Raw genomic sequence first — 21,132 nt, 5'->3', positions numbered from 1 at the left:
TTTAAAAACAATAAAGTTCCTAATACCCGCCTTCTCTGAACAGTTAGCTTGCTGCCCCACCCCCCTCTCCCTATCCTCTGTTGTGTGAATCCATGGACTAGCCTCCTCCCTCCTGCCATGCATGGTCTGATGTGCTGCGACTGCCCTCAATTTAGTATGATGTACCAGTCCACTCCTCCTGCCCTCCATTGCCCAATTCTATGCCCCATCATTGACCTCCTGCTTAAACTCTGTGCTTAGCTTGCTGCCCCTATTCTCCTTCCCCCTGCCCTCCGATGTCTTTGTGTATGCCCCTGCTCCATCCTTTTTGCCCACCATGTTCCATGGACCTGCCACTCCTATCTACTCTGAGTGTTCTGTTGAGCTGCCACTCCCCTCCCACCTGCCTAGCATTGTCAGATGACTGTAACCTGTCCCTGCCACCTCTACCCTGCCTGTCCACATGCCATGCCCCTATCCTCTTCCTCCTGTCCTACATGGTCCATTGTACTGCCACACCCTTCTGCCCTCCCTGGTCTGTTGTGCTGCAACTGCTCCTCCTGCCTGCCCCGTGCGGTCTGTTGTGAGGCCCCTTCCCCTGAACTTTCTTGTCTGTGCACAGGTCCTGACCCTCCATTCTATCCTCCATCGTCCTTTGTGCATGCCCCTGCACCCTCCTTCTTGCCCATCATAGCCATTGTGCTATCACTAACCCTCCCACTTGCCATGCATGGTCTTCTGTGCTGCCATGGCCCCTCCCACCTTCCCTGTGTGGTCAGTTAGCTGCCCCTGAACCCCTCCCACCTTCCCTCCATGGTCTGTGTGTATGCCATCACAGTCTCACTGTTGCTCTTCATGGTGTGTCTTGCTTCTAGTGCCCATCCTGCCTGACCTCCATGGCTATCTTGCTGCTCCTGCCCTGCCCCCTTGCCCCCAGCCCTCTGTTTACATGTGCAGACCCCTACTCCCTCCCTCCTGGCTTCTCTGTCCAATTGTAATGCCCCTGATCCATCCCTCCTGCCCTTTATGGTCTGTTATGCTGCAGCTTTCTCTCCTGTCTGTCCATTATGGTCCTGCCTCTTGCCCCTCTGTTCTCTGTTGTCCATGTGCATGGTCCTGTCCCCTCCCTCTTGCTTTCTATGGATTGTTGTGCAGCACTCCCGTCCCGCATGCCCTGTGTGGTGTATTGTGCTGCTACAAACCCTGATGCCTGCCCTGCAGGGTCAGTTTGGTGCACCTCTCCATGTCCCTCCTGTCCTCTGTTATCCAAGTCCATGTCCCTACCCCATTTCCTTCCATGATCCAATGTACCATACTTGCGAACATTTTGAACTTGGTAAGAGGGAGATTTTGAAAAAAAACTGGGGTATTGATTTTCCCCTTTGAGTTACATTGAAAAAGAGGAGATTGTAGACAGGAGACAGATAAAATAAAGCCCATTTGAGCTTAAAAACATTGGACGTTTCCTGGCTGAATCGGGTCTGTTGGCATGTATGGTTGTACTACCATTGCCTCTTCCTTCTGCCCACAATGGTCTATTACATTGCCACAGCCTCTCTTGCAAGTCCTGTATTGTTGGTTTGTTGCCCCTGCCCCCCTTTCCACTGCCCTCCACAGTCTGTTGTGCTGCCACAGCCCTTCCTGCCTGCTCAGTGTGGTTAAATTGTTGCCTTTGCACCCTCCTACCTGCCTTCAATTTTCAGAGTCCGTGCCCCTGGCCTCTGCCTCTCAACAGTATCCTAATGAACAACTAGATTGCTAACATTCTATATTTATTACAAAAGTGTGGAACGCCTGACGTCATCTTGATGCAATCAAAACTGTAATACCTAGAGCATTTCCTTTAGAAATTACATATATGAGAGGGTCTTATTGGCATCAAAATTATGGTCAGTGCTCTGAAAGACTAAAATAAGGACATATTTTCTGAGTTTTCAAATAGCGAGAAAGCACTTTTAAATTATTTGTTACCTTTATGTTTTTTTATCCAGTTGACCACTTGATTAAATGTTGCACTTAGGGGAGAGGATGTGGTGTTACTTCCAGAACTGCAGACTTTGCAACTGGGGAACCAGGTTGGAGTTTCTGCTTCAGCTCGACATTCTGTGATTCTGGTCAAATCACTTACTCTCCCCATGTCTACAACCAAAAGGAATTTGTTCTTGTGTGATGTAACCAATGCTCATGTAAAGCACTCCAATACCTGACAAGTCTGCACTATATAACACTGCAAAAACACAAAATAATAAGTGTTTTGCACACTTCTGTCATTGGGCTATATTTGGGCTACATCTGGGTGATTTTGGGCTCAATTTGGGCTCTTTTGTCTCCGGTGGCCATCTTGGGAGATTTATTTGTTATGAAGTTTCCTAATTTCCTCATGTACTGCAGTCTCCTCAGTAGGAAATGCTTTCAGTTTTTTACTTTGATTCCATCATGAAGGTATTCAGATATGTCACACATTTGCCATAAATTCTGAATGTTAGCACTCTAGTTGCTCATTAGATCACTGTAGTAAAACTACTGTTCACCATGGAAGTCTGCTCCTGGTATTAAAAGTGCATGTTTCAGTCTGCATGTCAGAATTTTTTAATGAAATAGAAGAGGATTTGAGAAGTCACTCAAAATGTGCCCTCATTTTCTTTCTTCAGCATTAATCATAATTTCTATGGCAAAATGAACCCCCTCATTGTGTTCCTTTTTAAATTAAATGTTTTAAGTGTTACCAGTTTATTCCAATCAAGATGGCTACAGGTGTGCCATACTTTTGTCATAAGTAGGACTGTTAGCGCTCTAGTTGTTCTTTAGAACACTCTGGGACATTCTGTCATTGGGCTATACTTGGGCTACATCTGGGTGATATTTGGGCTACATTTGTTTTTTTTTGTCTCTGGTGGCCTTCTTGGCAGACTTATTTGTTATGAAGTTTCCTAATTTCCTCATTTACTGCAGTCTCCTCAGTAGGAAATACTTTCAGTTTTTTACTTTGATTCCAAAGGCATTCAGATTGTGTCACACATTTGCCATGAATTCAGAATGTTAGCACTCTTTTTGCTCATTAGATCACTGTAGTAAAGCTACTGCTCACCAGGGAAAACTGCTGCTGGTATTGAAAGTGCATGTTTCAGTCTTCATGTCAGAATTTTTTAATGAAATAGAAGAGGATTTGAGAAGTCACTCAAAATGTGCCCTAATTTTTCTTTCTGCAGCACTAATCATACTTTTTATGGAAAAATGAACCCCCTCATTTTGTTCCTTTTTAAATTAAATGTTTTAAGAGTTACCACTTTAATCCAAGCAAGATGGCTTCAGGTGTGCCATACGTTTATCATAAGTAGGACTGTTAGTGCTCTAGTAGTTCTTTGGAACACTCTGGGAAGCTGCAGTAGAACACAAAGGAATCAACTGACAGTCTCTGCCCTTGTTGGATGTACATGTTTTACTGAGAATGTCAGACTTCATTCTCACATGACTGAGAAAGATAATGTGAATTTACAGAAAATAAGCTCTCAGTTTAGCTTATAGATCACCTTCCAAACCTCTGTGGGAAAAGCGTGAGAAAATATTTTTCTCTCAAAACATGATATCCCAGCAGAAGGCTTTTTCACATGGTGAGATCACCTTAGAACATACCACAATTCCTAAAATGAGTATGGTACCATCAACAAATGATTTATAATGTAACTAAAGTCTTAAAACCTTCTATTAACTGCAATGCTTTTTAATGAGGTGCTATCATGTATATTGGTCCCAAGATGGCTGCCAACACTTCTTGGATTAAGTGCTGACAGCCAATCAGATCTCTGGATGAGATGTGTGGTTAGGCTCCGCCCACATATATATATGATTTTACTTTTGATTTTCTCAGGAACTACTGAACAGATTGACACCTGACCTGCAAAAGGCACATCCCTGACCTGAGGACTACCTCTCTGCCAAATTTCAAGTAATTCTGTTCAGCCATTCGGGCTGTACCATGGACTAAAGGTCCCTATGGAAAATTGCATGGGGAAAACGCGTTTTGGGACCCCCCTTTTTTCTCAGCCCCCGCTTGACGAATCCCCCCGAGACTTTCAGGGTAGGAGCGGTGCGGAGCGCCCCACCTATTTTGAAAATTTCGCGAGGATTCGTCAACCGGCGCCAAAGTTATTCCAAATAGAATGTTAGGGATTTCCTATGGAAACACGGTTCTAAGTATAACTATCTACTGGCGACCGCCAGTAGATAATATATATATATATATATATATATATATATATATATATATAAAAATAACAGCTCCCGTAATAACTACAAAGGCCTTTTTCACGATGCCTGCACATGTTTGAGCTTCCTATTTACACAGAAATCCGACACTGAAGGCAGACAAACCACTGAAGCGGCAATGGCGGCCATATTGGAACATACATGTATAATATATCACTGTATTGGTTAAACACTTTTTTTCTACTTATACTCCGGGCTAGGCAATGTTTCAAAACATTAGATTAACAATAATTCAGAAACAATCAAACGGACGCTGGGCTCACAATAATTTGTACATCTCAGCTCCATTGGTTAAACCTATATACGTCAAGTACTAAATAAAGTTATATTGAAACAATGAGCACCTTTTTTGGTATAATGGCCCTATTGTGTAAAGCAATCTGTGCAAGTGCTCAATAAAGTTATATTGAGACTATGAATCTGCTCAATGAATACAAATAAAAATTCTCTCCATGCCAATTTAGAGCACTGTGACATTCAGTAAACAATCTTATAGCATTTTGTCATGGACTGAGATGCTGCTTGGACTCAAAAGATGGGTTTTCCCACACGCTGGCTCCCACTAAACTGGTAATCCCGGACAATACGGGTAAGACACATTGCTGGAAAGCCCTACGGTTCCCCTCGCAGCGCGCTCATGTGTTAAAACCAGTCTTCCTGGTAATTATGGGGGTGGCACGTCAACAAAACCAATCCAGTAGCTGCTGTGTGTGTAAGACGTGCATCCAGACCGCTAGGGTTCACATACATATTTTGCAGCACATACGGGCGGTAAAAAACATTGATGATACTTATTCAGTTGGTAGGCACTTTAGAGATCAACTCTGATCTTCTAACATACAGCATGCTAGACCAAATACCACAGTCCATGAGGGGAAGAGATAGAGAAGCCAAATTGAGACAACTAGAAGAAAGTACATTTTAAGGATAGGAACTAAAGAACTCCTTGGGTTGAACATTGATGAGGAAATGTACACATTTTTGTACGTGTAATTATACTTTCTCTGCCTATATGTTTTTATTGATATTTTCGAATATTTAATTGCTGCATGTTCTGAGCATACAGGTACATTAGGGCACTGACTGTTGTTTTATGTTATATTTTTTCTTTTATAGGTTGGAATTGAAAATAATGTACACTGAGCAGTTGGGGAGCTGTAGGGAACGTGGAAGAGCTAAGATATCTATAATTTTGTTTTGTTTCATTTGAATTTTCATAATATTTCGGAATATGCCTAATGGGGCTCAAAATGTGCTATGATGTTAGAAATATGTTTATCTTTGGCCATTAAGTGAGCTCATTTTTTTTGGCACTAGCCTGGTGGGGGTGGTCCCAGAGGGAACCTCGCGGGTCTCAAAGCACATATACTTTTAAATGTATTGAAATCATGCCTGAAAGTAACTATAACTCATGCCTGAAAGTAACTATAACTCATGCCCTCACCGTGAACTGCTAACTACCCCACATATTACATCACTCATGACATGTTCTATGATATCATAGATAACATTACCGAAACATTTGAAATGACATTATTGATGACAAAACTGTACACGGTGGGGGCGTGGGTCATAGATACTTTGGGGCACGAGTTATAGTTACTTGAGAGATCTATCACTGCTGAGTTTCAGTTGTTTTGTTAGTTTGAAACTGTAACATGTTCACCTAACTATAGCGTCCCTTCAAATTATTTTTTTGCAGCGAATTTCTAAGGTTATTTTTAATGCCAAGTAAGAACTTATTACAAAACCTAACTATAACGCCAGTGTAACCATTTGTTTTTTCAGTAATTTATATGTACATATATATTGTGTTCTAAATAGTATTTACAAAGAAATCATCACACTAGGTGTAGATTTTCCATTATTAACTGCAATTAGCACTATTTTGTTAAAGAATAATCTAACAACTATATTCTGGTATCACATCACTCTAAAAAATGACAAAAGACACAATAATAGAGGCTGGGCACTCCTGGACTTGCTGGTGGATTTACGCCTAAAGGCACTCCGTGGAAGAAGAACATCTAATACATAGAGAAAGACAATAGAACCACACATTGAATGTGGGGAACATGTTTGTAGATTATATTATTGACATTGTGGAATACCTTTCTTGCATTCATGACATGGCCATTCCGGGCAAAATAGAAAGTAATCTTAATGCTTTGGCTCTTATTTTTAAGATGGGGTAGCAGTGGTCTGGAATACGCACTAAAGCAGTACAAGGGACAGACAGCAACATTACCAATAAATTCCCTAATTTCTAGAGGTTTAGAGGATTAAAAGGGCTGAAGACAAGACCCAAACTTGCATCTGTTCAATTTCAAGACAAAAGGGGAAACACAGTATGACTTGCTTTGTCCAGTACAGATCAGGAAACAGTTTTTTGGAATCTTGCTTGGATTGAGTCTGCCCATTTAGGGCCATATGTAGGTGACATACACTTTACCGATTCTTAAATACCGAATCTTACCGATTCGGTATTTAAGAATCGGTAAAGTGTATGTAGGTAAAAATTCGGTAAATGTTACCGAATCGGAGTAAGTCGGTAATTACTGAATCGGTATTTACCGATTCGGTAATGAGGCATGCCTTCCCATTGATTGAATCAATGGGAAGGTATGCCTCATTACCGAATCGGTAAATACCGATTCGGTAATGGGGGGAGCACATTCAAGGGTGGCAGGGTGTCACATTGACACCCTGTTGCACTCCTGATTCTTCCATGTGTGCACATGTGGCGCACATACATGCCCTAGGGGCATGTATGTCTGCCACATTGCACACTTCACAGTGCACAATAATGCATTTTCACACCTATTCGTCATTTACCACCAACTATTAGTTGGTGGTAAATAACGAATCCCCACACCCACCACACAGTCCCCCTACATCTCATTACTGTATTCGGCATTTACCGAATCAGTAAAATTACCGATTCGGTAATTTTACCGATTACAGAAATGAGCCCCCTACATGTCAACAGCCTAAATACCGGTCGGTAACGGTATAATTACCGAAAATCGGCCGTTACCGACCGGTATTGGGCTACGTACATGAGGCCCTTAGAGAGTAATACATCATTTTCACTGCATATCATCTCATCCCATGTGAATACGCATGAGTTTTAGCAATGACATTAATGGCATACACTACAGTTGCTTTCTTCTACTCAGTAAAGTTGACCTTTGCACCTCAATAATATGATGAATCTCCCTACTGCCTTGTCATGCCCGGTGATCACTTTAAACTCATGCAACATGTCATTATGTGAAAACCATCACACATTGCTCTCCTATGTTTCGGTGTCTCACATGGATGTCCAGCAATTAAGATTTAGGGATCACCTCATGACCTACAGTTGGCTTGCACTTTATCTTCTTCCCACATTTGGAGCAAGCAAGCTAGAATAGCTATGCCAGGAAACCAATGTAGGAGATTACTTAACCGTAAATTAAGATCTTTTGTTAATCAGTGCATGCAACCAGAAACTAAGCCAGTTTTATCAAGCAGAGTCAAGTATTTGACAGCATAAAAGTGACATTAGATCATCAAGATATCTCTTGTATCTCCAGTGGTGCAATGTATTACATAACAAAGTCTTGGCAGCAAATAACCTTCCTGCTTTACTTCCTGTAGTGAGATGTATAAATGCTCAGTGTCCGGTGCAGCAAACATCTGAGCCTCAGGAGACAGAGTAGTCCAGCCATAAAAGACCCAGAGTCACAGACAGCTTGAGACCTTGAAGACCATCATGTCTGCGATGTGGATAAGCCTTGGTCTGCTCTTCTCAGGCCTGCTTCAGGTGCAGGCTATGGAGATTCCAGTAATGAGCAACTTTGACCCTCAGAAGGTAACTCTCATAATTGCGTTAATCTGTTGCATATATCTCAAACTTAGAAAATTATCAGGTCTGTGAGGAATAAAAGAGGTGCACAGGACACACTACATAATGCATCATCTCCAATGCATGTTCATTTTAAACTGCATAACTTTGATATTCCAGTGCAGCAAATTAGATCTTTATTAGTCATGCACTGCAACCCTGATTTTAGTCACCGTCATTATTCTACTTTGGGGCCTAACATATATTTTCCAATGTTTTCAGTTCACTCTTCAGTTGTTCCAGACAATCTAGTATGACAGGAAACACACCTCTACTAATGCAACTCAATTCAGTCCTGAATTACTTCAGATATTCCCCTATTGCATTATAGCACACCCCTTCCAAATACATCTCATTTCAATCCAGAATCACGCTATATCTTAAATAGTCTGTTATTAACTACCCATTCCTTTCAATGCACCTCAAATGTATCCCCAGCATTACAGACACATTCCTTCCAATGCAACTCAATCAAATCTTTAATCACCCCAGGTATTCTGATATGGCATTGTAACACACTCCTCCCAATGGACCTAGATCCAATAATCATTGACCTTGGATATTGGGGTATGAGTGTAACACACACTTTCAAGTGCACCTCAATCTTCACCTGACCATTTCAGTTTCTTTCACAAATGGATTTGACACAACACTCCTAAAGAACTCTATTCCAGACTTGCACTGTTTTGAATACTGTATTTTGTTGCAGTAAGAGTTGGCAATACTTCTCTTCTGCCTGCACCACTTCTGAGATTCAGATTCTGCTAGTAGTGATAGCACAGGGAGGTTTTGGTGAGTCATATAAATCTGCATGAAACTTTAAAAACAAAATATCAACCCTGTTATTCGCAGACGATACCCTGCTGATATCTAAGACCCCAGCAGGGTTACAGCATGTTAATAATAGATTTCAACTTTTCTGCAATAACATGGGATTGGTCATAAACATCTCTAAAACCAAATTTATGGCTTTTAATTGCCACAGGTCATACAAAAGCGGCCCTTTGCTAGGTGGTGTCCCCCTCGAAAAGGTGGACATCTTTGATTATCTGGGCGTAAGATTTTCTGACAAGATGTCCTGGAAACCCCACATAGCAAAGATTTTGCTGGGACATAAAATAATAACTGGAGTAATTGGGAAAGAATATCTCATACTAGGCCCGTAGCCCCAGCCCTCCAAATCTACGACCTAAAAGCAGTCAGCTCTGCCCTTTATGGAGCAGAAGTCTGGGGGTTCGAAAAACTTGATGATCTCTGCAGGTCTGGATACATATTTCTGAGAGACCTGGTCATGGTACCCAAGTACGTCCACCTTGCACCCCTATTGTTAGATATGTGTAGGTGGTCATTGGGTGACATAGCTAGGTTGCGCCCCCTACTCTTTTGGGCCCACATTAGGCGGACGCCTGAACTCTCTTCCTATGTAGAAGCCATGACTGAGATTATTAGTCTAGAAACTGGCGGGAAAATAGGCTGGATTGCTGATATTAAAAGAACGCTGTCAGCTATGGGTCTCCAGGGCTGCTGGGCCAGCTAGGTACCCCCGAGGAGAGAGGAACTCAAACGCCTATACTGGGAATGGGTGGACCTACAAGAGAACCATAATCTCAGCATGGGCAAACTAACACTAGAATTCTATTCCCACAAGCAGACTGGATATTTTGAGCCCTTTCTCGACACAATTAAAGTACCAAGAGATAGAGCACTCTACGTCCACTTTAGGCTCGGAACTCTCCCTGTTCGTGAGGCGACAGCAAAGTGGAGCCCAAGCAAGGAGAAAAACTGCCCATGTTGCAAGGCCCCGATTGAAAGCACTGCCCATTTAATGTTTGCTTGCCCGGCGTACAAATCATCGTGGGCAAAACGGCTGAAACCGCTCTGTCGACAACTGAGCACACAAGGCTACTATACAGCAATTCGTATTCTTAGATCTTAGATGCATGCTGTGTAGAAAAAGTTTCTAGGACAAGCTACACATAAGGTGTAAGCTGCTGGCAAGAAAGACAAAGCCTCAATCGAAAGCAGATTAGCGGGGACCTTAAAGCCCTATTATATAAGCTGCTGGACCCACTTTACACAAGGACTTTATTCGTTAAAATTTTTGCTACTAGCCAAGGAAAACTGAATGTCTTTTTTGAACTTTCTTGTTCAATGCAGACCCTGTGTCCAACACCATTGCACAGGCCATATGCAGTGGGTTTGGCTGTCCATGGTGGGTTGGGTGTAGTCAAACTCCCGTGTAAACTTTTCATTGATGAGTGTGTGGAGGGGCACAAAACATATCAGTAAAAGCCTCGAGTGAGGAATGATGTCCCTCCACTCCCTCAACAATATTAGGAATTAACATATTATGCACAAGATACTTAATCAAATCCAAGATGCAAGGGGTTACATTTGTGCAGAATAGAAAATTCACACAGAAGAGACCTCATGACTATTAGTAGATTTGTTTCCCTTATTAAAGTAATTGTTACATGCAACCCATGAGAAGTAAAAGGGTGCTTTTCATGTCAGTTTTGATATGCTGTGGTAATGAACTGAAATGTTACAATGTAGTAATAAATGTGCTAATGTGTATTTCCTTAGTACAGTTGCTCTAAAAACAAGTGTATTATCAGGAGACATATATTTTTATTTTTACTGTCATTATATATATATATATATATATATATTCACTGAAAAAACCATAGGTTTCACACATGTTATAGTTAGCGGAAATTTTACTGATAAAAAACCAGTGAAATTCCCCCGTTATAGTTAGCGCAGGCAACTATAACTCACGCGACCGCAATCCTCTGCTGATGCTAATACTGTATTTAGACACTTATTTGCCCATGTCTTCTTCCATACATTTTTAGCTATACATATATTACAAATATTTTTTTTTCATAAAGACACATATGTCATCAGCAGAAGATTGCAGTCGCGTGAGTTATAGTTGCCTGCGCTAACTATAACGGGGGAATTTCACTGGTTTTTTATCAGTAAAATTTCCGCTAACTATAACATGTGTGAAACCTATGGTTTTTTCAGTGAATTTGCAAGGTTTTTTAAATGCTAAGTTTTTTTCCCTTATAATAAGCCCTGTACATTTGGTGGCCTTCGGCCACCAAAAGCACAGGGGGTGGGGTAAGTGTGGATAGTGTTTTTTGCCCTTAACATAAGCCCTGTACATTTGGTGGCCTTCGGCCACCAAAAGCACAGGGGGTGGGGTAAGTGTGGATAGTGTTTTTTTTATTTTTATTTTTTTACCGTACGCTTACGGTAAGCGTACGGTAAGCGTACCCCGCGAAATTGCCGAAAAAAAAATAAAACCGTTTTTGCACTTGGGGGATGTTTGGGGACTCCCTCAACATGACTATGTGGGAGGGAGTTGTCAAAACAGCCCCTTTACATGTTTTTGGGCTTGATATTTTAAAAATCACTCTCAGTGCGAGAGACAAAATGGCGGCCGCCGCTTCCTGGTTTCGGCCGATTCGAATGTTTACTAAGATCTAAGAGCCAATCAGAATCGCGCTCGCGCACGCCACCGTACGCTTACCGTAAGCGTACGGTAAGCGTACCGTAAGCTGGCTCAGATATATATATTGATTTAAAGGCTATTTTCTCAGAATCTACTGAACAGATTTACACCAAACCTACAAAAGGCACTTCCTTGACCTAGGGACTACCTCTCTGCCAAATTTTGAGTAATTCTGTTCAGCCGTTCGGGCTGTAGCTCGTTCTAAAGGTCCTATGGAAAAATGCATGGGAAAAACGCGTTTTGGGACCCCCCTTTTATCTCAGCCCCCGCTTGACGGATCCCCCCGAGACTTTCAGGGTAGGAGCGGAGCGTAGCGCCCCACCTATTTTGAAACATTTGCGAGGATTCGTCGACCGGCGCCAAAGTTATTCAAAATAGAATGTTGAGGTTTTCCTATGGAAACGTGGTCCTAACTATAACTACCTACTGGCTATCGCCAGTAGGTAATATATATATATATATATATATATATATATATATCAAAGCTACCAAGTACCCAACGTACGAGGAGCACTCGGGCCTCAGCTGCACACAAGGAGCCAATCATAGGTAAGCACGCCTCCATCACAACGATTCCTTTCACTGTTCAAACTGCCCTGGATGCCTGACGCGTTTCGAAGTGTCCCCACTTCTCTTCAGAGGCTTTGGCAGTTCAAGAAGAGCGCGTAAGGCACCACCCCCTTAAATACATGGATGCACGCCCTGGATGGGCTTATGGGACTTGTAGTGCCTTACAATGCGCAAATGTTCAGCTGGCAACTTCTTCGAGCCCACAGATGGGCCTCGCTGTGCATGGTTCGTGCAAGATCCGTAGGCTGCTGCCCCACGATATCGGCCCGATGATAAGGCCGCGTGGCCCCCACTTCTCTAGGGTGGTGCTCCTCCCGCGGCTGGGTCGCCGCGTAAAAATCAAAGCTACCAAGTACCCAACGTACGAGGAGCACTCGGGCCTCAGCTGCACACAAGGAGCCAATCATAGGTAAGCACGCCTCCATCACAACGATTCCTTTCACTGTTCAAACTGCCCTGGATGCCTGACGCGTTTCGAAGTGTCCCCACTTCTCTTCAGAGGCTTTGGCAGTTCAAGAAGAGCGCGTAAGGCACCACCCCCTTAAATACATGGATGCACGCCCTGGATGGGCTTATGGGACTTGTAGTGCCTTACAATGCGCAAATGTTCAGCTGGCAACTTCTTCGAGCCCTTCTCTAGGGTGGTGCTCCTCCCGCGGCTGAGAAGTGGGGGCCACGCGGCCTTATCATCGGGCCGATATCGTGGGGCAGCAGCCTACGGATCTTGCACGAACCATGCACAGCGAGGCCCATCTGTGGGCTCGAAGAAGTTGCCAGCTGAACATTTGCGCATTGTAAGGCACTACAAGTCCCATAAGCCCATCCAGGGCGTGCATCCATGTATTTAAGGGGGTGGTGCCTTACGCGCTCTTCTTGAACTGCCAAAGCCTCTGAAGAGAAGTGGGGACACTTCGAAACGCGTCAGGCATCCAGGGCAGTTTGAACAGTGAAAGGAATCGTTGTGATGGAGGCGTGCTTACCTATGATTGGCTCCTTGTGTGCAGCTGAGGCCCGAGTGCTCCTCGTACGTTGGGTACTTGGTAGCTTTGATTTTTACGCGGCGACCCAGCCGCGGGAGGAGCACCACCCTAGAGAAGTGGGGGCCACGCGGCCTTATCATCGGGCCGATATCGTGGGGCAGCAGCCTACGGATCTTGCACGAACCATGCACAGCGAGGCCCATCTGTGGGCTCGAAGAAGTTGCCAGCTGAACATTTGCGCATTGTAAGGCACTACAAGTCCCATAAGCCCATCCAGGGCGTGCATCCATGTATTTAAGGGGGTGGTGCCTTACGCGCTCTTCTTGAACTGCCAAAGCCTCTGAAGAGAAGTGGGGACACTTCGAAACGCGTCAGGCATCCAGGGCAGTTTGAACAGTGAAAGGAATCGTTGTGATGGAGGCGTGCTTACCTATGATTGGCTCCTTGTGTGCAGCTGAGGCCCGAGTGCTCCTCGTACGTTGGGTACTTGGTAGCTTTGATTTTTACGCGGCGACCCAGCCGCGGGAGGAGCACCACCCTAGAGAAGTGGGGGCCACGCGGCCTTATCATCGGGCCGATATCGTGGGGCAGCAGCCTACGGATCTTGCACGAACCATGCACAGCGAGGCCCATCTGTGGGCTCGAACAAGTTGCCAGCTGAACATTTGCGCATTGTAAGGCACTACAAGTCCCATAAGCCCATCCAGGGCGTGCATCCATGTATTTAAGGGGGTGGTGCCTTACGCGCTCTTCTTGAACTGCCAAAGCCTCTGAAGAGAAGTGGGGACACTTCGAAACGCGTCAGGCATCCAGGGCAGTTTGAACAGTGAAAGGAATCGTTGTGATGGAGGCGTGCTTACCTATGATTGGCTCCTTGTGTGCAGCTGAGGCCCGAGTGCTCCTCGTACGTTGGGTACTTGGTAGCTTTGATTTTTACGCGGCGACCCAGCCGCGGGAGGAGCACCACCCTAGAGAAGTGGGGGCCACGCGGCCTTATCATCGGGCCGATATCGTGGGGCAGCAGCCTACGGATCTTGCACGAACCATGCACAGCGAGGCCCACTGACAACACATGCTGTAAACAGTGCAAAGAGAGTATGCGCGCGCATGCTCAGCCGTAACAATGAAAAACAGGGACATTTCTGTGTTTAACCTGGACACTGTGTCGGGACACTTCTCCAAAAACAGGGACCGTTCTGGGAAAACGGGGACATCTGGTCACCCTACCCCTGGGGCCAACTAGCCAACCAGGTGATTCCAGTAAGTGCCACTGCGCTGCGTTGCAGAGAGGTGGTCTAGGCTGTGCCCCTTTTTACACCTCTCTGCAACGCAGCTCTGTGCCCCTTACTGGAGGTACCTAGTGGGCTAGTTGGACCCTAGGGACCCTCAGGATTCAAGGGGTCTTAATCTCCCAACTTAAAACGTCCACAGAGCGTGTATACACAGTGGTGAAGGGAGGGGACGGGGCCTGAGGTGACGTGAGCAAACACGCCCTGTGGCACGTTTTAAGTTGGGGAAATAATTCCCCTTCAATCGTGAGGGCCCCTGGGGGCCAACTAGCCCACCAGGTGCTTCCAGTAGGTGCCACTGCGCTGCGTTGCAGAGAGGTGGTCTAGGCTGTGCCCCTTTTTACACCTCTCTGCAACGCAGCTCTGTGGTGCTTACTGGAGGTACCTAGTGGGCTAGTTGGACCCCAGGGACCCTCAGGATTGAAGGAGACTTAATCTCCCAACTTAAAACGTCCACAGAGCGTGTATACACAGTGGTGAAGGGAGGGGACGGGGCCTGAGGTGACGTGAGCAAACACGCCCTGTGGCACGTTTTAAGTTGGGGAAATAATTCCCCTTCAATCCTGAGGGCCCCTGGGGGCTAACTAGCCCACCAGGTGCTTCCAGTAAGCGCCACTGCGCTGCGTTGCAGAGAGGTGGTCCAGGTCGTGCCCCTTTTTACACCTCTCTGCAACATAGCTATGTGGCGCTTACTGGAGGTACCTAGTGGGCTAGTTGTACCCAAGGGACACTCAGGATTCATGGGGACTTTATCCACCAAATTAAAACGGCCACAGCTCAGCTCGCCCCTCCCTTCACCAGTGTGCAAACGTGCCCTGTGGCGTGTTTTAAGCGGTAGTTTTAATCCCCCTGCCCTATCATGTACTAGGGTCTTACAGAGGAGGCCATGGTAATCACAGGGGTACCCCAACGCATAGTGTTCCCTAGTGTATGTAGGTGTTTTAACGGTATTCTAAGTGTCTTTTAGCATAGCACTGGCTCTAGGACTGATTAGTCAGTTACCACCAGTACCCATCTGAAAAAGTTGAGGGTACAGGATGATTTTGTAACAAGGCCTCTTTCTGCTCCTCTGTTTGTTCTTTCTGCACGTCTTCCTTCTTCCTGCACTTTTCTTTGTCTTTGAGGACTTCTGTTGCTTCTTTCTGCATTTCTTTTTCTTCTTTCTGTGTGTTTTTTCTTCTTTCTTTACATGTCCTACCACTGTAGGCATAGTTAGAAACTAGCATTTCAAAAACCTTAAAAATTAACTGAAAAAATCATAGGTTTCAGACACGTTATAGTTACAAATTAGCATTTAAAAAACCTTTGAAATTCACTGAAAAAAACCATCAGGTTCGTTATAGTTAGGAATTAGCATTTAAAAAACCTTCGAAATTCACTGAAAAAAACATAGGTTTCAGGGGCGTTATAGTTAGTTGGACATTTCACTCGTACAAAACCATAGAAATTCTCCCGTTATAGTTAGTTCAACGGTTGATCCTCAAAGAAAACGGTAGTTAGGAATCCATTACCCTGCCATACCATGCCTGACGCGTGACGCGTGACGCGTTTCGGGTCACTGCCCTCATCAGAGGCATCATGTGGGGCAAATTACAATCGCACTTACAACAAATGCACCGCTTTAATTGCCATACTTCGGAAAATCTGGACGGCAACCGCCGTGATTTCTGGGAATTGTAGTGCAAACCAATTCGACCCATATGGGCTGTCATCACCACATTCACCAAAGACAATCAAATAGCGATGCCAATGAGGCACAGGGTCAAGACTGATTTGCATATGGCTGGGTTCAAACTGGAACGGCATGGTGAGCAAAAAAACGATGGATTTAGGCCCAGATCTCTGTACTGGGGTGAATGTATGACATTGTTCTGCATTCTGTCCATCAATTGGTGTTTTTGCATTTGTCACCCCGAGTGGGAAGGGTATGCCCAGACGTGGGTCCCGTGCTCTTCATGCCACTGGAATCAAGCTATCCTGGCTGAAGAGGGGTGAAACCCCGAAACCAGTCCTAGGATGCTTGTTTCCAGTCCAGGGAGGACCTGGCTTGGCAGTTCAGGCTGGACTGTACCCATGAGGCACAGGGTCAAGACTGATTTGCATATGGTTGGGTTCAAACTGGAACAGCATGGTGAGCAAAAAAACGATGGATTTAGGCCCAGATCTCTATACTGGGGTGAATGTATGACATTGTTCTGCATTCTGTCCATCAATTGGTGTTTTTGCATTGAGAAATTTGGAGCGTTGCAAAGATATGTGGAAGAATACGAGTACATTACAAGGGTGCCATTGTACTCTTTATGTTGTTCAGTAAACGTTTTTGGGGCAAGTATGTAGTCGTGAAGCACAGGTTAAATTTGCTGTCAATCCAGCACATGCTTATTCAAATAATAAATTCCCCTTAGTTAGCCGGTAACCAGAGACGTAAGTACTTGAACCCCTAGCGCCACACCCACGAGGGAGTACGCCCGAGCACAAGTGCATGCATGCCCCCCAACCAGAGCAACGTCCCCGTGGGCCAAGCTTACCTCTGGAGTAGCGACCAATATCCTTGGTAGTTTTGTAGTTTTGGAGTCCTCAATCTGGATTCAGCGGCTGGCTAATATTCTTCCCCCAAGCAAAATAAAGCGCACAATCAGGGGGAATATGCATGGCAGTTGAAAATGTATTTCATTACCGCATTTCGACTGCGAATAGTCTTATATTATATACACAGAGAAAATTAAATGTAATTTATTTCCATTTTTTTTGCTTCAGAGTTTTATATAGCACAAACTTGACCCTAAGGTATCAGAGCACTCCATACGAGCACTAGTTGCGTTTCAGAGGGACACATTCATTTTGTTAGGCACGGGGAGATTAAGTGATTTGCCCAGAATCGCAGGATGTTGTGCATCCCTTGCCGAGACTCAAACACGTTTCCCCAGCTTTGCAGTTGACCGCTCTAGCCGTCAGGCTATATCCTCTCCCCTTGTTGTGTGTGGGACGGAGTCTATAACTCACGAGAGGCAATATGCACATCTGCACATATGGTTTATACTGTGGTATATTTTCCAGTTATATTTGTTTAAAGAAAATGTATTCAACTAAAACCATGATGCCAAGGGTTACATTTGAGCAGATTAAAGATGCCTCTGATCAGAAGGCACAGTATGCCAAGTTTGGAGTTAACTGCTGCTGGCCCAGTGGTCACTTTTGCTCTCTTGTGTACACTGAAAGACACTAGTGATGCCTTTCACTGTACAAAAAGTATAGTGATTGGCCTCCGCCGGTTTTGACAGTCATTCAACGAGGTTTTTACATTTTTTTGTAAGAACCAACCTTCCAAAGCAAGAGATTGTTTCAGGAAAACAAAACAAGCATTTACAATGCAATGGTTTAGGCATTGTTAAAGTTAGAGCTATTGGCATTGCTCATGACATTATTTTTGTTTATGTTTTTGTTTTTAAAACATTTAAAGAAACAGCATTGTTATTTACAATGTCAATAGCTTAATCACTCAAATGCGAGACCTATTGCATTTGCACCCACACAGAGCCACCCACCCCCACACACACAGAGCAACCCACCCCCACACACACACAGCCACCCACCCCCACACACAGAGCCACGCCCACACACACAGAGCCACCCACCCCCACACACAGAGCCACCCACCCCCACACACAGAGCCACACACACAGAGCCACACACCCCCACCCACCCACCCCCACACACACACACACAGAGCCACCCACACAGCCACCCACACACACACACACACAGAGCCACCCACACAGCCACCCAAACACACTGAGCCACACACACAGCCACCCACACACACACACAGCCACCCACACACACAACCACCCACCCACCCACCCACACACACACACACACACACAACCCCACACACACACCCATGGGTGCTGGCGTGCCCTACATGCATTGTCAATAACTGCTGCAACACTCTGACAGGGGCAGTAGCATTGAAAGCTGCATTCTGGTGCCTGGGGTGCCCAGGATTGTGAGAGATCACCAGCGGCCTGTATCATGGCTCTCCTAAAATGACGGATTGAGATTGCAGTATTTATGTAGCGCTTACTGCCAAAGGCTTGTGGCTTCGAAGCAGTGAAAAGCAGGTGCGGGCATGGAACTCTGTTGCATTCATGAGAGAGTATTATGTCCACCAAACTCTAAATCGGGCCTAAATAACTTGAGATCTACCCTGCTGTTCTTAATCCCAAGCGAAATAGTCATCAATAAAAATACCCATACTAATCCTCCAATTGCTCTGGCAAGGGCAGATTTCAGACAATTTAACTGCTTCAGAAAAAAATGATATACATGACAAGGAAATACAAGCCATGCTAGAATTATCTGAAGTGGATAACAGTGTCATGACACAAGAAGTGGAAATAAATGTGAAAGAAAAAGCTAAACCGAACACAGTTCAGAGCCTAATAAAGAGTTCATTTCACTTCTCCAAGGCAGCAAGGTAAAATAAAAACCGAAAGACAGTTCTTAAAACAAAACAGGATGTTCATACTGCTGCATTTTTCTGAAGTCTCAGCCTATGAGCGCTCCTTACACTGTGACCACAGCTGCTAGACAGTTATCATCAGTTATGTATTTATTTCAGGAAAAAATTAGATGCAGAATCATATGAACTCCTGACACTCAGGTGATTTTTTTCGAAGTATAAAAATCACCCTAAATCTAAAGAATATTCTACCCAACTGTCCACAGACTTTAAGTTCTAGAGAATAAGAGAAGTTTTAACATCTAAACAAAAAGTGCTCAAAGCAGAAGGCAAATGAAATAATGAAGACACAGCTGACTCTCATGGATACAATGCTGCAGACACTTTACAGAGAAAACAACTGGGCCATTAACCCCACCCCACCCACTGTCTTTAATAAGATAATGGGGATTAACAATAGATCAATGGTATAGCTGAAATGCCCAATTTCCTGTGGCAGGATATCACTTTCACCTATGAGTTCTCTTAAATATTTTTGGGAAATCAATTACATCTGTTAGTTTTGCATATACATCAAAAATAGCATGGAATTATCTGTACATGCAGATGCACAGAGCGTAACATGCTGTTTATTGCCATTGTTGAGGGAAGGTCAGGAATCATGATTTATTTAAAGCTGCCTCTCATGAGTTCTCGTTCCTCCCCATATTCAAATGTGTTAATAATATGATAATACATTATTTGCATCTGCATAAATACTATGCACTGCGTGTTTGAGTGTTTTTATTCCGCAAAATGCTGTGGTATCAACAACCATATTTCACAAGGAACCATGAAATATGAAACAAATGTTACCATTCGTAGAGAAAAATGGATCTCATCATCATAATGCCAGTCACAAACCACTCTGCAGAGCTTTACAATTGTCATGGCTAGTATGATGTGTATCATGGATAATCATATTATGTGACAAAGTTATTTAAAATATGTGTTAAAAATGCAGCTTAAGTGACACAATCTCTACCAGTATTACTTTCATCAGTTTCAGTTAGAAACCTAGGGCCAGATTCACAAAGGTTCCTTACACTTTTGAATAATTTACCCCTTTGTGTAGGTTTAATACTTTTTTGGGTATTCACAAAATCTGAGTCTATATTTACTTCAAGAGTGTAACATACATGTCTCCACCAAACTGAAGGGCCTGGGGCTATTCATGAACTGCAGGGTTTATTCACAAAGGTAACTTAAACTTTTGAGTAATTTACATTTGTTATTTACTCTTACACATTTGAGTAACTTTACAGTCGGATTCGGTGAATAGTCAAAAGTATTAAAGTTACTCAAAAGTTAAGAGTAACTGATATGCTCTCATTAGAACCCCACAATGGGAGTATTGGACCACAATAAATAATTACCCAATATGTATCCTTTCTCTTTATCTCCCTTTCTCTCTCTATATAGACAATACAGTGGCAGCGATAGATAGCCCATCTGTAGTTATTATTATGTCTAACATTCAACACCTTTGATGACAGCTTGACAAATCTGCATTAAACTCTAGAAAAGCAATGTTTATCAATGGGGGAGCATTTACAGGAACTCTGAAAACAATGCAGGTTCTTCTTGTACTAAACTGTTGGGCCAGTCTTTTGAGTACTGTCTCTTCAGAATACTCCCATGCTCTGATTTAGAAGCAGTTTTATACTGTCTTACGGCCACCGGTAGAGGTGGTTCTCATCTGCCAGCTCTGGCATTGTGGAAAGGGAGAAAAGGGTACTACACCATAATGCCTGCTCTTGTGCAGGTGATTCACATGCCAGTACTGTCACGCGCCATATGATAGCTGGCTCGTGGCAGTAACTCTATATACAACAGGCGTGTCAGCATTCTGGAGTCTTTTGATTGTCCCTTCTCTTCCAGATTCTAGGGAAGTGGTATGCTGTGGCAGTTGCATCAAACTGTCCGGAATTTGTTCAGATGAAGTCAGTGATGAAGATGCCCATCACCATATTTAGCTTACTTGACGACGGATCCCTATATGCTGCCACAGGCGTCGCCGGGTAAGTGTTAGACAAAGCACTCAACAAAGCTAGTAGCCTATTTACTAGGCAGTATTCAATGAGCATGAAATATACAGAAGATACAGCAATGATTTCTATTAGAGCTTATTTTTT

The 21,132-nt window shown here is 44.0% G+C and overlaps 1 protein-coding gene across 1 annotated transcript in view; it reads left to right on the top strand.

Annotated features, from left to right (window-relative positions):
• The first annotated feature begins 8,002 nt into the window (after positions 1 to 8,002).
• Positions 8,003 to 21,132, top strand: part of LOC146868515 (olfactory protein-like) — a 31,593-nt gene continuing 18,463 nt past the window's right edge. The window contains exons 1-2 of the mRNA XM_085615649.1: positions 8,003 to 8,101; positions 20,879 to 21,018. Of these exons, the coding sequence (XP_085471775.1) occupies positions 8,003 to 8,101; positions 20,879 to 21,018 (239 nt within the window). The remainder of the gene's footprint in view (positions 8,102 to 20,878; positions 21,019 to 21,132) is intronic.

Source organism: Triturus cristatus, chromosome 1_2, assembly GCF_964204655.1.
Source record: "Triturus cristatus chromosome 1_2, aTriCri1.1, whole genome shotgun sequence".
In the NCBI taxonomy this organism is placed as follows: domain Eukaryota; kingdom Metazoa; phylum Chordata; class Amphibia; order Caudata; family Salamandridae; genus Triturus; species Triturus cristatus.
This window is presented reverse-complemented; position numbering and strand designations above follow the sequence as displayed.